General features: G+C 38.3%; 1 protein-coding gene across 1 annotated transcript in view; it reads left to right on the top strand.

Moving 5' to 3' along the window:
- Positions 1-16,648, top strand: part of Scr (Sex combs reduced) — a 175,460-nt gene extending 158,812 nt beyond the window's left edge. Inside the window, exon 2 of the mRNA XM_067760265.1 lies at positions 16,160-16,648. Within this exon, the coding sequence (XP_067616366.1) occupies positions 16,160-16,467 (308 nt within the window). The 3' untranslated portion in view covers positions 16,468-16,648. The remainder of the gene's footprint in view (positions 1-16,159) is intronic.
- Positions 16,649-17,041: the final 393 nt, after the last annotated feature.

Below are 17,041 nucleotides of genomic sequence, written 5' to 3' on the forward strand. Positions count from 1 at the left end.
GTCGTCAATTCTTGCCAATGGGTAGCTATCCGTTTTCGTACCGTCATTCAACTTCCGGTAGTCCACGCAAAACCTCATTTTTCCATCCTTCTTCTTTGCAAGTACTACCGGTGAGCTCCAAGACTAGCTGATGTTTCGATGACGCCGCTGTCGCTCATTTCTTGTATAATTTGACTCACAACTTGCCGCTTCGCCAGTGGAACACTACGTGGAGCTTGACGGATCGGCCTCGCATCTCCAGTGTCAATTTGATGTTTCACAACGTTGGTGCGGCCTGGTTTAGAACCATCCTGGTCAAATATGTTCGCGTACTTTAGGAGCAGTTGTTTTGCCTTACTCTGATATGCTTCCTCTAGCCCCTGCGTCCATGCCGTGATGTCATTTGAAAGATTAGTATTACTAGCTGAAACGTGTTCCTGGAGCTGTTCACAGTTAATAACTACTTCAGCCTCTTGGCATCTTCCCAAAATAGCTCCTTTAGTCAGTTTGAGTGGTGAATTGAACTCATTGAGTACTCTTACCGGAACACGTCCATCTTGTTTTGTCATAGCCAGGGTTTTTCCTACAAGTATGTTCAGTGCTGATTTGTTTGCTGCTTCGACAACCCACAATTTGTTTGTCCCACAATCTCCATCCGCCTTTGCCCAGATGACTGCTTCGGATTTTGGTGGTATTCGCTGACTCTCTTCCACCAGCACTCGTTTACTGCTGTAGCCTCTCTCGTAGCTGAAATTAAGTGGTACATCCATGTTCTTATATCGCATCGTCTTGCTTTGCATGTCGATCTTGACGCCCTGGTCATTTAAGAAGTCCACTCCAATTATGATTTCATCAACAATCTCTGCCACTATAAAATTGTGTACTACCGTGACGTTCCCAATTGCGACTTCACATGATACTTCTCCTAGAACCGTGCTGTCTTCTCCAGTGGCTGTACGCAATCTTGCTCCATGCAATGGTGTTATCTTCTTGTTGACTAAATCCGCTCGAATGATGGAATGAGATGCACCCGTATCTACAGTCAGTAAACGTTCCTTTCCATCCACATGTCCTCCGACAGTAAGATTGTTTGACCTTCTTCCAATTTGTGAGATAGAGATTATGGGGCATTCAATTGAGGGAGCCAGCTGTCGCCCCTTGCGGCTGACTCGCTTTAGTTTAACGATTGAGTGGACTTGGAGATTTGCTCATCTCCTTCAGCTCTGCGTTTACGGCCACCCACATTGTTGGAGCTATTGGGTCCGGTGCTGCAATGTCGTGCAATATGACCTGGGTTGCCGCACTTGAAACATTTAATAACTCCGGCATTTTTCTGTTGTGATCCCTTCAGTGCTTCCAAAATTGTGTCTACCCATTCTGGCCTTTCTACTGCTACACGATGAGCCTTATATGCTGGTTTACTTAGTAGGGAGGCAGTTTCCTGAGTCAATGCATGTGATACCGTTTCAGCAAATGTCAGTTTTGGGTTCGCGTATGTAGCTCGCTTCGTTTCCACGTCTCGTATGCCATTTATAAAACTCTGGATTTTTACCCTCTCGGTGTATTCCACGGGTGCGTCCGCATTTGCGAGATGAGCCAACCTTTCAACATCTGAAGCAAACTCCTGCAATGTCTCATTTGCTTTTTGGTAGCGGTTTTGCAACTCAATTTGGAATATCTGTTTTCTATGCTCGCTTCCATAACGTCGTTCTACAGCAGCCATCAATGCTTCATAATTGTTCCGCTCTCCTTCGGGAATCGTCTGTAGGATTTCCGCTGCTGGCCCCTTCAATGCCACGAACAATGCAGCAACTTTATCTTCCCCATTCCAGTTGTTCACTGCTGCGGTCTTCTCAAGCTGAAGCTTGAAGACCTGGAAAGGAACAGAACCGTCAAAAGATGGAGTTTTTACCTTTGTATTACTCGCTGAAGCAGCCGGCCGATTAAGTTGCAATTCCTGTATACGACCTCTCAACGCATTCACCTCTGCCTCGAATTTTTCTTCAAACTGCATTATTTTTTCGTCCATGCGCGCTTCGAGTTTTGATGATATACGCGCCTCTTGTGCTTCTAGTTGTACTGTTATGCGTGCCTCTTGTTCTTTCAGTTGGGTTGCCATATATGTCTTTTGTTCTTCCAGCTGTGATGACATATTTGTGGATATTTGTGATGATATTTCTGTTATACGTGCCTCTTGTGCTTCCATCTTGGATGTTAAAAGTGTCTCCTGCGATTCTAGTTGTGATGCCATATATGTCTTCTGTTCTTCCATCTTGGATGTTATACGGTTCTCCTGCGATTCTAGTTGTGATGCCATATATGTCTTCTGTTCTTCCATATTGGATGTTATACGGTTCTCCTGCGATTCCATATATGTCTGCTGTTCTGCCAGTTGAGATGACACTGTCGATGTTTGAGCAGATATTGCAGCTAAAATCATGTTCAAATCTGTACTGGTAACCGTCTGCGATGTTTCGTTCTTCTCTTCAATTTTTGTTGTCTCCTCGCCATCAAGATGAAAGACATGCTCTTCCACATCAATTCCTTCTGCTTCCATTGCTTCTCGTAGCCGTGCCTGAAGTTCGAGTTTAACGCCGCTTGTATTCAATCCACGGCTCTCCAACTCCTTCTTCAGTTGCGGGATCTTCAATTCACTTAACTTTGCCATGTCCTTGTTGTCCTCTAGAATTTATTCAACAATTCCTCTTCTGACACCAATTGTAACGATTTTGCTTGCAAACCCTCTTATTTGCAATCCTCCGCTAAGTTCGAATCACTAAACTGTTGAATAAATAACTCCAATTTGTAATAATGCAAAATGGCCTTTATTAAAGTACTTCACAATAACAAACTGTGCAACGAATAGCTTGCTTAATAACCACACTGATTGATAGCTCAATGAAACTCTACTATTCAAAATAACACTGCTATTGCTCGCTAGATATCGTCTTAATCAAACTGCTTGACAACTCAAATCAAACTGAATTACTTCTTACTCGCTTGCCCCGCTTTTATAGTTTACGCTGCATACTTCTAGGCTCTTCGATTTCCAGAACTTACTAGTTGTTTCGGCTACAAAATCGCCAGCCACAACTACGTGCACAAATTATTGCTCTCTCTTGTGACAACTCAGATAAGATATATGCATGTGTTTGTGCATTGCCGCTCCGCTGCTCGTATACGTACATATGTGTAGACGCAATTATTTATTCGTTTATGTAGATACATAAAGATTGAATTATTGATGTGAATGTTTGTAGTTTACAGTCTCTCGCGCGCACATAGGCATATAAGTAAATGCATCTGCGTGTGACATCTCTCTGGGCTGCCTTATATATGTGTATACTTGATTTAATTATTAACGTAAATACTGCTTGGCATGGCCTTAGCATCGCCTTAGTGATGGGATAATTTAGTGATGCTAATATCCGTGACAATATAATATTAGATATTAGATAAAGGATCATAGACCAATATAAAAGGTATTATCTTTGAGCAAAATATCTTCACATCAATCGCATTTTACTTTCAAAAAACCATTTTTATAAGAAATTAAAGAAATTTAAATATTAGAAATAGGTGTTTCACCAGTCCTTCTTCGACAATTCATTATTCTGCGTTTCGATAGCCATTACTGGAAGAAGAATTTAACTATTGTGAATAAAGTCTACATCCTTATTTTTTATAAATATGAATATGTCTAACAAAATCGGCCAAAATAATTTAATAAACACCCACCTCCCCCCTTTGACGATACTGAATGTAAAAAAACTGAAACTAAATGTCTTGTCTTTAGTTTGGCAACGCTGCCTTTAATAAACCTACTTGGGCTTCAGCCGCATGCTTTAAATGAAACACAACGGCGATATCTGCCTATCACAACTCATTTGTACAAATATATCACGATCTCTGTTTCTCCAGTCTCCGAATGATCAAGAGCATTCCTGTGAGAATTGTGCGGGATATACATATAGCTAAAATACTCACTGGATGATGGCTAATATGTGTGAAGTGAGCGCGAATCATTATTTCACTAGCTGACGACCACTGCCTTAGACCGTGGATTGAAGCTCCAATTGACGCAAAACGCACCGTGGAGTGATTTAAAGTTTTTATTTGAACAAATGGAAGAAATAAATATGGAAATAACGAACGAGTTTTCTAGGTACTTGTGGGACCTGCCACCAGAAGCAGCTCTTTTATTTTTCGATACGGATATAGACCTTGAAGAGATAAAAAATACGATAAAAAAATTATTTCATATATCTAAGACAAAAAACAGAACACTTTCAGAAAGATTTTCAATTCCCACTTATTTTTCGAAAGTTGGATCAAAAAAAGAAATAAATGCTGTTAACAATTTACCTGATGCAAATGAGTGTTTTTTTTTTTTTAATTAATGGAGAACCATAGTACAGTTTTAACAAACATGGAAGAAGAACAAGAAAGGTTGTCTAAGTTCGGGTGTAAACAAACATAACATACTCAGCTAGAAGTATTCCTTTTTGTACAGGAAATAAGTGTGAAGAGTTTCTTCACAGTAGGTCAATTCTTCTTCATTTGCCAAAAAACGTTGCCACGCCCATTTAAAAATATTTAAGTTACGTCAAACGGTCTTCGAGTTATAGCTTCAGAAACGGTACCCAATGCATGATCAAATAAGAGGCGCTGCCACGCCCGTATCCAAAAATGATGCAATTCATTTAATTGGTATATGTAAATACACTTTAGAAGATAAATAGCATATTAACAACTTTTTATAAGGTTATGTCGTGCATGGCACCCGAAAATTACAAAAAATTCAATTCTGGGCATTTTCATTGAAAATGTGCCACGCCTTAACTTAAAGCCCAAGAGTTTGGAATTTTATTACCTACATACAAAGGAATAATTTGAGGGGGAGGTACAGCTTTTTCTTAAACTTAAAACTTTTTTCATACAAAAGATGTCCAGTCTAATGCACGTACCTACATACATGGACGGACCCAGAGGGGCACTTGGGGGGAAGAGGAAGTTCACGAAAAAAATCAAATTTGTTTTCCTAGCCGATATCGACTTGATCGGTAGCGCCCAGCGATTTTGTTTGATATTCAATTTAAGTCAACCGAAAATCGGTAGGCTCAACCGAAATAAAAGTTTGCTCATCCATTCATCGGTCTATCCGTCGGCCTATTTGTCCGGGGGGTCATCATCACACTTTGTTTCTGCAATAACTTTCATTTAAGGAAATGTATTGTTATGAAATTCAACACACTACTTCTTTGCGACTAATACTCCTGTAAAAAATAAATGTTATTTTCAAATTAACCATACTTTTGCGATATTTAATATTTAACGGGATATTTCCGTCATTTATAAAGCTACAATGCTAAAATTTTATATGATCAACTTCGTAAGATTGACTTAAAACTATATATATTATATATATCAACTTCAAAAACGATTAAAGATGTTCTGATATCATTTACAACCATATTTCTTTCTCTGTTTCTCGAAATGCTTTCATATCCATCTCAACGTTTAAACATTAAACAAAAGATCCCTAAAGCTGCATGGCTGTCACCCGATCGATAAATACTGCACAGAGTATAGAAAAAATTTAAACTGTTACCAAAAATTGGGCGAAAGACGAAAGGTTCCAAGCCCGGGTCAATTTTCTGTCAGAACGTAACGGGCGACCTGGTAACCAATGTTCAGAAAGTGTTCAGATTCTAGAGGAAATTTTTCTACGTCATCTTAAATGGAGGCTGCTTTGAAGCCGCCAGCGAATGTGATAATGTTCCAAGCGTTTTGAAGAGAATTTCCTATGAAAAAAAATCATATCCATTTTGGAAAAAAAAATTATTTAAGTGTATAATTGATATCTGTATCACAGATTTTCATAGCCTCGATGGCTTTTGGGAGGGAACTCTCCCCCGTCCGGCGTGGATCCGCCACTGGATACATGTAAATATATATGTACCAGAATTTTCAGTCCCGGCATACCGGATTTTCATATTTTTAAGTCCCAAAACTTCTGGGATTACAAACTAAACAAACCCGGAATTCCCTAGATCTGTTATTTTTAGCTATTGCATGAAATTTATTTATTTCTTAAGAAAAATCATATTTTAAGTAAACCAAATTAAAAAACTTATCCACTTAGTAAATGTAGGGAATTGTTTGTATAAAGGGCAGTTCATACAAATGCTTTCCCATGTTATTATAAGATTCCTTTAATTTTCTGCTTTCAAACTTTTTAATATGGTTCGTCCGGTTTAAAAGCTGTCTATCTGAGCTGAGTTTTGAAAAATATTTCTCTTCTCCAAACAAATTCTCGGACTAGGGTTTCTTCAAAATTTTGTTGAGATTAGCCATTTTCGAGCTTGCAGCTAAGAAAATTAGTAAATATTTTTTTTTTAGATAAGAACATGAATATCGTGGCTTGTATGGAGACTTCTAGACATGGGACGTACAAATTTCTCTTTGTTTGAGATGTGCACAGCCCCTATCTCATGATTTTTACTCCCCTGTTCAACACATTGGTAGTGTAGTGTAGAGGAACATCGAAAAGGTTTTGGCCTAAAAGAATTGACCTATCGTGAAAAAATTGGGTAAAGGTATTATTTCCTTTATAACGAAAAATATATCGGTGCGTAACATTTTTTAAAGAGTTTCAGACATACATCCATGCTTAACATAAATATGTAAGTGCATATGGACAATAGTGTCGTAGTGCCGAAAAACTGGAACTAAATGAATTGTGCTAAAAAAGCTCACAGCTGAATATATAATGCTCGGCCCCACACTAACTTACTTCTTTTCAAACTGCTTTTCTTTTACTACTTTTGGCTAACACTTCACCTGTTGCCGTACACTTGTATAAACTTATCAAAAATATAAAAACAAAGATTCTGGATAAAGCACTCCATAAAAATTGCGAGTATTTAAAAAGAGTCTTTCCGAATACCTCTATCTGGGGTGAAATGGGCAATAATTCAAACTATAAGACAGGTTTCGGGAACAATACGGACTTTTTTATGGTAATCTGGCTAAACATGCAAATTTTGCTTTGTGCTTATTCAGAGGTCTTTTTTTATTTTATGAGTACGGAATAAAAAAGAATTTTACAAAAGTAGCTTTAGTTGCTTAATCCCCCTTAAACTAAAAGCCCCGACATAACAGTAGTTTTTCATACAGATGCGTTTAACTCAATCTTATGCATTATGAGTAGATTGCACGTATTTTTATGGAGAACGGTAGATTTAGTGACACTGGCGCCATCTGATATATGTAAATGTAGCCAACTCCCAAATTTTGTTGCAAGCAAATCATAAGAAGAAGAATTTAACATTTGCTTTGGTTAAGGGTGTTGGCACACTTTGCAAATGAAATTATTTTTCCCACTGGTTGGTAACTTTTTTCTAACATTTTTCGTAATTAAAAACTGCAATATAACAATCAAATACGACGCAAAGTATGTTAGCAAGTATTTTTGTTGAATAGGGAGAATGTTTTTAACAGTGCTTCCCGAAATTTTGTATGTGAATGGGCAAAGCGAAATAAACTTCAATCGTCAAATCTGAAGTTCCTTCATATATACAAATGCAACATCTTGGTTGATTGTGGCGATGTTATTGGAATGCATAAGCTTGTGTTAAACGCACCTATATGAAAAATGTCATTGTGCCGCGGCCTTGAACCCATACGCATCCAGGACTAGTCACATCTTTTATGTATTGTTACTACAACTAGTAGATTCTGGAAATGGAAGCTCCTAGAAGATGCGAACGTTGAGATCAGAGAGTATAAAAGGCAGAAAATGTAGAGGCGCTGGAATTCAGTTTGGTTTCAGCTATCAAGCAGTTTCAATTAAGTGAGCAATAGTAGTACTATTTTGAAAGTCAGTTTCATTTGAACTATCAATCAGTTTGGTTACTAAGCCAGCTAGTTGCAAAGTATAAGTGTTATTGTGAAGTACTTTAATAAAGGCCATTTTTCCATTATTCAATATTGGAGTTATTTATTCAACAGTTTAGCGATACGAACGTTGGCAAAAGATTGCAAATAAGGGGAATTTCAGTAAAATTGTTACAGTATGTACATATGTATGCAGTTGAGGAGTAATGCACAAAGGTGAGCAGTGGTGCGTATTATTTTTTCGTTGTTTCGCCTTTACGTCTTATGACAGTGTTATTGGAATGCTGTGGTTAACACACTCAAGAGCCTCTTAATTAAATCACGGTAATTAATTTTAACTATAACCAGACATTTTATTTAGATTTTTTTCTAGTTGAAACATGCGAGTAAAGAAAGAAGGGCAAGAGGTGGGGTTCTAACCCCCTCCACGTTAAATCCAGGTACACAAACAAAACTTTCGTACTTCCAACTTCTCATTTCCTTCCCGTTCTTATATTCAAGTCAATATTTTTTAATGAAAATTACAGCTTTTCAGTACACAAAATCATATACAATGTTCCTACATATATATGTATTTTCGGCGTTCTCTATGCTTAACCTCCTTCAACAGTGCTCAATTGAAAATTTGTATTAAAATGTAATATTGCAAAGCTTTTGATTACTTTTTTTATGAATTTCGGTGTAAGTTTGTATTTAATTTAACGATCTTTTGCTTAGGTTCTGGAATCCTGAACAAATTTTCCATTACCAGCATAAATATGTGTAAGTGTTTGTATGAAACGCTAGTATCTAACATTCTAACATCATAACGATTCAGATATAAAGTTAAGCACTCAAAAACCTATTTTCGGAGAAAATTATTTCTTTGTATGATTTTAATTAATTAATTTACTTAATTAAATTTTTCCCAAATTATTAAATAAATTATTTCTTGCTATAGACAGTTAAGGAAGAAATATATGTGATGGATTTTTTCACGAACAATTTTCATATGCAGAGGTGTCCTGCTGGTCCACCTTTTTATACTCAGCTGAGCAGAGCTCACAGAGTATATTAATTTTGTTCGCATAACGGTAAAACGGCAACGAAAAAAGAAATATATTTAGCCATGTCCGTCCGTCCGTCCGTAAACACGATAACTTGAGTAAATTTTGAGGTATCTTGTGAAATTCGCTATGTAGGTTCCTGGGCACGCATCTCAGATCGCTATTTAAAATGAACGAAATGGGACTATAACCACCCCCACTTTTTTGATATCGAAAATTTCGAAAAACCGAAAAGTGCGACAATTCATTACCAAAGACGGATAAAGTGATGAAACTTGGTAGGTGGGTTGACCTTGTGACGCGGTATAGAAAATTAGTAAAATTTTGTACAATGGGCGTGGCACCGCCCACTTTTAAAAGAAGGTAATTTAAATGTTTTGCAACCTGTAATTTGGCAGTTGAAGATATCATGATGAAATTTGGCAGGAACGTTTTTCCTGTTCCTATATGTGTGCCAAATAAAAATTACCAAATCGGATAGTTTTAATCAAAAATTGAATATCTTTACAGTATATAAGTAAATTATGTCAACATTCAACTGCAGTAATGATATGGTGCAACAAAATACAAGAATAAAAGAAAATTTCAAAATGGGCGTGGCTCCGCCCTTTGCATTTAATTAGTCTAGAATACTTTGAATGCCATATGTCGAATAAAAATTTACCAATCCTCGTGAAATTTGGTAGGGGCATAGATTCTATAACGATAACTGTTTTCTGTGAAAATGGGCGAAATCGGTTGAAGCCACGCCCAGTTTTTATACACAGTCGACCGTCTGTCCTTCCGCTCGGCCGTTAACACGATAGCTTGAGCAAAAATCGATATATCTTTACTAAACTCAGTTCACGTAATTACCTGAATTCACTTTACTTGGTATTAAAAATGAGGGAATTCCGACTATGACCACGCCCACTTTTTCGATATCGAAAATTACGAAAAATGAAAAAAATGCCATAATTCTATACCAAATAGGAAAAAAGGGATGTAACATGGTAATTGGATTGGTTTATTGACGCAAAATATAACTTTAGAGAAAACATTGTAAAATGGGCGTGACACCTACCATATTAAGTAGAAGAAAACGAAAAAGTTCTGCAGGGCGAAATCAAAAGCCCTTGGGATCTTGGCAGGAATACTGTTCGTGGTATTACATACATAAATAAATTAGCGGAACCCGACAGAAGATGTTCTGGGTCACCCTGGTCTACATCTTGAAAACGCCGATATCTTGAAAACGCACTCACATATACATCTAAGGGCCACTCCTTTTCAAACCCTCCCCTTGTCCACCTTTATGGCGATATCTCGAAAAGGCGTCCACCTATAGAACAAATGCCCACACCCTTTTAAAATACTCATTAACACCTTTCATTTGATACACATATCGTACAAACATATTCCAGAGTCACCCCTGGTCCACCTTTATGGCGATATCTCGAAAAGGCGCCCACTTATAGAAATAAGGCCCACTCCCTTTTAAATAATCATTAACACCTTTCATTTGATACCCATATCGTACAAACGCATTCTAGAGACACTCCTGGTCCAACTTTATTGACGATATCTCGAAAAGGCGTCCACCTATAGAACTGGGGCCCACTCCCTTTTAAAATACTCATTAACACCTTTCATTTGATACACATATCGTACAAACACATTCTAGAGTCACCCCCGGCCCACCTTTATGGCGATATCTCGAAAAGGCGTCCAGTTATAGAACTAAGGCTCACTCCCTTTAAAATAATCATTAGCACCTTTTAAAATACTCATTAACACCTTTCATTTGATTCCCATATCGTAGAAACACATTCAAGAGTCAGCTCTGTTCCACCTTTGCGGCGATATCTCGAAAAGCGTCCACCTATAGAACTAAGGCCCACTCCCTTTTAAAATACTCAATAACACCTTTCATTTGATACCCATATCGTACAAACAATTTCTAGTCACCCCTGGTCCACCTTTATGGCGATATCTAAAAAAAGGCGTCCACCTATAGAACTAAGGCCTACTCCCTTTTAAAATACTCATTAACACCTTTCATTTGATTCCCATATTGTACAAACACATTCCAGAGTCACCCCTAGTCCACCTTTATGGCGATTTCTCGAAAAGGCGTCCACCTATAGAACTAAGGCGCAATCCCTTTTAAAATACTCATTAACACCTTTCGTTTGATACCCATATCGTACAAACACATTCTAGAGTCACTCCTGGTCCACCTTAATGGCGATATCTCGAAAAGGCGTCCACCTATAGAACTAAGGCCTACTCCCTTTTAAAATACTCATTAACACCTTTCATTTGATTCCCATATCGCACAAACAAATTCCAGAGTCACCCCTGGTCCACCTTTATGGCGATTTCTCGAAAAGGCGTCCACCTATAGAACTAAGGCGCACTCCCTTTTAAAATGCTCATTCACACCTTTCGTTTGATACCCATATCGTACAAACAATTTCTAGAGTCACCCCTGGTCCACCTTTATGGCGATATCCCGAAATGGCGTACACCTATAGAACTATGGCCCACTCCCTTTTAAAATACTCTTTAATACCTTCCATTTGATACCCATGTCATACAAACACATTCCAGGGTTACCCTAGATTCATTTTCCTACATGGTGATTTTCCCTTATTTTGTCTCTAAAGCTCTCAGCTGAATATGACATGAGTATCAAGATGCACTTTCTCCAAAGCCACCTGGACCGTTTTCCTGAAATTTAGGCTCTCAGTGAAGAGCAGAGCGAGCGTTTTCACCAGGACCTCCGCACTATGGAAAGCGATATGAAGGACACTGGAACGCACATATGTTAATTGATTACTGTTGAAGCATTCAGAGTATTGCTCCTGAATCAACTCATAAGAAATATCTCTTAAACGAAAATTTCACTCTCTGCATTTGATAATAATAATGTTTATTTATTGAAAAAAACATTTCTTACTAAATACTTTATTATTATATATTTCGGAAACTAGTGCTGCTTGGAAAAAACTGGTTCTGCATTTGAAATTAGGGTAAGAAGTACTTTAACTATCATCATCCCATGCAACAGCGCCTATGGCCACCAGTGTTATCAAAGTTGAAGGATGGCGGTAGGTCGTTACATTATCGAGAGCAAAACTGTGAAGGACTCTAATGTCTGATCGTTCATTACCATTTATTGGCGCTTAACCGATTTTTGCCGTTGTATAGCAAGTCAACCCTGTTTGGCGAAAGTGACGGGATCAAGTCCCCCTATCTGCCTCTCCAAACTCAGCGGGGACTTCCCCTTCCACTACTTCCAGTTGCTAGTGTCGATGGAAATACTTCTGTTACTACCCCATCATCTTTGGTGGTACATATAATCCATCGTCAACAGGGTTGAAATCCGTCTTAAAAATCGAGGCGGTTCAGTTAATGGTTTGAACCTCTTTGGAAAAAATTAAACCAATTCTTCGACCGGTTTCTGGGTATCTCTCAACCGCCGAACAGGTTCGGTCGCAGAGGTTTAACCCTTTTAGAAATGGTTGGGACAATACGCAGCATAGCCCTGTAGGACGCTGTCGTTGTGGTTCCAGGCTGAGCGACATTAATCGTACCATTTGTTTTGTATTGGTAAGACCAAAAAACTCGGTGGGTGCGAACCAAAACCTTTTGCATATCATGAATGCGCTTTGCATTTAAATTGAAAATTTTTGTTATTTACTTGAAGCAAAATTTACCCCGTTTAGTACCATGCACATTTTGTCTTATATAGGTTTGTTCTTTATCTACCCCAGGGGGTAACCAAAACAATCCAGAAATTGTTCTTTTGTATAGTAAATATACTACAAAAAACATCGGTACTGGCCTTGGGCTAGCTAAAGAGCAGATCAAATGAATGAATGAAAATATACATTCCATAGTTAAAATCATTCGGTAACTAGTTTTATCGTCAGGTCGAAGATCAGCGAAGATCGCAGCGATTGGGTGTAAATGAGGAGTGGAATAATCATCAGTTGTCTATTTGATGAACAGCTTCTCAAACTTTCATTCTGTCACTACCTGTCAGTATTGGATACTCGTGCTAACATCCATGACGCTGGCACTACCCTTGCAGTCGATCACGACATCATCAATTAGGTGTCTTGCTAGATTGATGTATCTTTTTTATGTTGATACCTGCCGTCACGGCCGCTGTGGCGTCAAAATCGAGCAAAATATTTATGTTGAATTGTTTACCTGCCTCCACAGATGACCATATTCTGAGTCGCGGTGAGGTGGATGAACCTCAGCCCGGAGATGTTACATCTTAGAGGTTGTATTTTTCTATTGCAGGACCAAAGAACCGTTCTTGCTCAACTTTTGATGTTACGGGCGGGGCAAGTCATGGTTTGTATTTCTCAAAGAAACAGTCCTTATCCACTTCGGCTGTTTACAGCCATGAACGACAATTCTTGCCGGCAAAGTAGAAATATTTCCCACCACAACTTTCAACCTTTTTTAGTGATACGTCCTAACGTACAATCCTCATATGTAGGTACTTCATATGGAAATATACATACATATATATAGAGCTTTGAATTGTCTATGTCATTCAATAATCGCGCCTTTTTGTAGTAGTCATCACTGGCCGTCTCGTGTGCAGATATGTAGGTGTTACGAAGGCGGTTCCAGGCGTTCTCATCCATTTTGGGCAATCAAAGATTGCTTTCTTTATCAGTATCTAACTACTGCACTTGTTTAAAGTAGAACTTTGCTTAGTTCAGAAATCTAGCAACTGTAAAAGCTAGGTCAATGCATTACATTACAAAACATTTCATTCTTCCCAAATAAAAATATGAATTCTTTCCCAAATTACCTTTTCCCCCAATTGTCAATTGCAAAAACTGCTCCAAAACAACTGCCACTTTATGTTCTATCTATTGAGTTCTTAGACAAGACGAGAACAGTTCTTGTGGGCGGGAAACTAAGCAGTCAAAAGTCAGTCTGGCTCATACCTGGCTCATAAGCTTTATTTAAGTTTACCTTGCGAGACTTCTTTGATTGCGATGCGCTTTTTAATAAAAATCACGTGTCAAAGTGCAATTTGGACATGAAGTCTTGATTGCTGTTTGCAGTTTAAGTTTTACCAGTTTTCCAACTTAATATCGTCAAAGTACTCACAATACAACAACACAATAGGAGAAGAACAATACCCCACGCACAATAAAATTGCTGTTAGTGTTATTATTCGCGGGTGGGAAGTGCTTTTGTTGTTGGTCTTGCCATTTCCAGCGATGTTGCGACGTTGTCGCCTTTGCACAGTTGATAATAGCCGTGTTTTTTAACACGCGTATATCCGTTTACGCTTAAACTTTATATTGACTGCTAAGTGACAAACTATAAATACACCTCTGAAATTGCTGCGCATAAATTTTGTCCCACTAAATTTCAATACGCATTATACTCAGATGTAACTGAAATATGTGTCTTTGTTTCACCCTCTACACTAATTCTATGTATTCTATGTGTGTCCACAATTCATCGCAACTGATTCAGCTATATGTTATACCCTATGGCCATCAGAGCGTTGCGTCACCGCTTTTCGGTACACCCTGTTGCTGTAGCTAGTTGTTTAACCACAGCCGCTAGATGGGTCTCCTAAGCATTATCTAAGCGAAGATAGGCGTTTTTTTACACGCGCAAACGAAACGTATACGCGCGTGTTAAAAAACACGGCTAATGTAAATTTTTTTACAAATATATATGTATGTACAGATATAAATAATCCCAAGTACACACATATGTATATACATACATACATATGCATTTATGAAGCAGGCATAAGTCCACAAAAGGCGTAGAAAACCGCGTTGTCTATAATGAGGAGGCGTGCAGCGTGGTAATGAAGTAAGGCAAATCTAATTTGAAAATTTTTTTATTTAAAATAATAAACCTTAAAAATCAGCATGTAATTTTGTGTCAATATACATACTTCTGGGGATGTAATTTTTGCCACTTAAGGTTTTTTTATTTTAATTTTGTTTTAATTTCTAATTAGGCTGTGGCCAGTCAAGAACATTTTACTCAGTGGAGAATTAGAAGTACAAATTTTTTATTGTGTACAAATAGCTCGGTGACAAATTAAATGATAAATTTTGACATTCGGAAAATCAAACAGACACTTACAAACGCTCTAACTTTTGTTACACTCAATTCTTTGCGTATGTATTTTCGTTTTAATTTTGTTTTGTTATCGCTGAAAGTAGCTGAAAATAAATCCTCCAAGTATACGTTGAGCTGTCCGGTCCGTGAGGACCTCATATAAGATGGATGTGCCTTCTACCTACAAGGTCTTTGCTCGAGCAACTTCAAAAATCCTATTAGGAATAAGGGCCTATGTTATAAAATAGCTTTGTCCCCTTGGCCGGAAAATAGAAGCTGGAGCCTTAGCAGCGTAACCCACGAGCACAATGTACGCTCAACCGTTACATGCTGCTGGCCGCACTTCCCACCTCAGCTTTCAGTGGCCAGTCCTAATATATCAGGGTATGATGACCTAGAAAAAAGTTCTTCGAAAGATTTCTGAACCTCTACGAGTTGGTGATGGCGATTATCGAAGAAGATTTAATGATGAGCTATACGAGCTTTACGCAGACATCAACATAGTCAAGCGAATTAAAACGCAGCAACTACGCTGGCTAGACCATGTTTTGTTTTGTTCAAACGTTTTCTGATGTAGGACGTTTTCAGCAGCCGAGATATTGTGATATTCTCGATGTGTTCTTATGGCGTTTTCTTTTCTGAAAATAGTGTCGCCCTGTTGGTTATTTCTTGCCCTGTCATGAGTTTGTGTGTTGTTTTCACAAATTGTGTTCCACTGAATAAGAGAAGGGGACTCACTGAATACAAATAGAGCTATTTTGCATAACGCCAGCTGACCTAGTTCAAGAGTTAGACTCTACGAGTGCACCATGAGCATTTTTCCCAGAAAAGAAAACGCCATTTGTCATTATACAATTATAATTATCGAATTTCAGTTTATAAAAATAAAATACACGTACAATAATTTAAATATTAACAAACGAATCAACGAATCAGGTGTGAATCACGGTATTGTTTCTCTTTGAAAATTAATTTTTGGGGATAATTTTTTTAATTCAAAAAATTTCAGAATTTCGTTAATCGTTTTCCAACAAAGAATTTAAGATCATGTTTATAAAGCTTTCCAGACACTAATTTTCTTTTCAAATTATTTACTTATGTTTACTTACATTAAATTTTTCTCGTTGCAGGTACTGTTAATGCCAATGGTGAGACAAAACGACAACGGACCTCATATACCCGCTATCAAACGTTAGAGCTGGAGAAAGAATTTCATTTTAATCGTTACCTGACCCGCCGAAGGCGCATTGAAATTGCACATGCGCTTTGCCTCACCGAACGACAGATCAAAATTTGGTTCCAGAATCGACGAATGAAATGGAAAAAGGAACATAAAATGGCCTCCATGAATATTGTACCATATCATATGGGTCCATACGGTCATCCATATCATCAATTCGATATTCATCCGTCGCAGTTTGCACATTTGAGTGCATAGGACGCGTGGCACTTTTCGGGTACTGGTTAGAGACTCAATCAGTTGTATCAGGAACCATATCAGGCGGCAGCAGCGGCCAGCGTTGCAGCCGGCGGCTATCAGACACAAAATACACAAGACACCGGCATGGCGCTGGGCGGCAGTGTAGGTGTTGGTGTGGGAGTTGGCGCTGGTGGCGGTAATTCGATTTTCGCCACCGCACCCGCATCCAATGCTGAATGTGTTAAATATCCGCAAGAGTTCTGATCTCAGATTATCTTTAGAGAGCATCAACAGCAATATGAGCATTATCAAGAGCACCAAGTACATCAGCAACAAGAACCATTCCAGCAACAGCAACAAGTAAATCAACAAAATCGACCTCACTCACGCCTAGTTCATCCATCTATAGGTAATTCCGTATTAGATCTTTGTGACGAAAAGAATTTATGTGGTGACACAGAGGCAACGGAAATGGAATTCAAAAACGAAATCGTTGGTAATTGTAATATGTATTGTTGCTGAGTTGTGCTTATTTTGGTGTTGCTATAAGGCTATGGATGCTTCCAAGGCTGCTGCTCTGGCTGCCGATAGC

This window comes from Eurosta solidaginis, chromosome 1 (genome assembly GCF_040869045.1).
Source record: "Eurosta solidaginis isolate ZX-2024a chromosome 1, ASM4086904v1, whole genome shotgun sequence".
Classification (NCBI taxonomy): domain Eukaryota; kingdom Metazoa; phylum Arthropoda; class Insecta; order Diptera; family Tephritidae; genus Eurosta; species Eurosta solidaginis.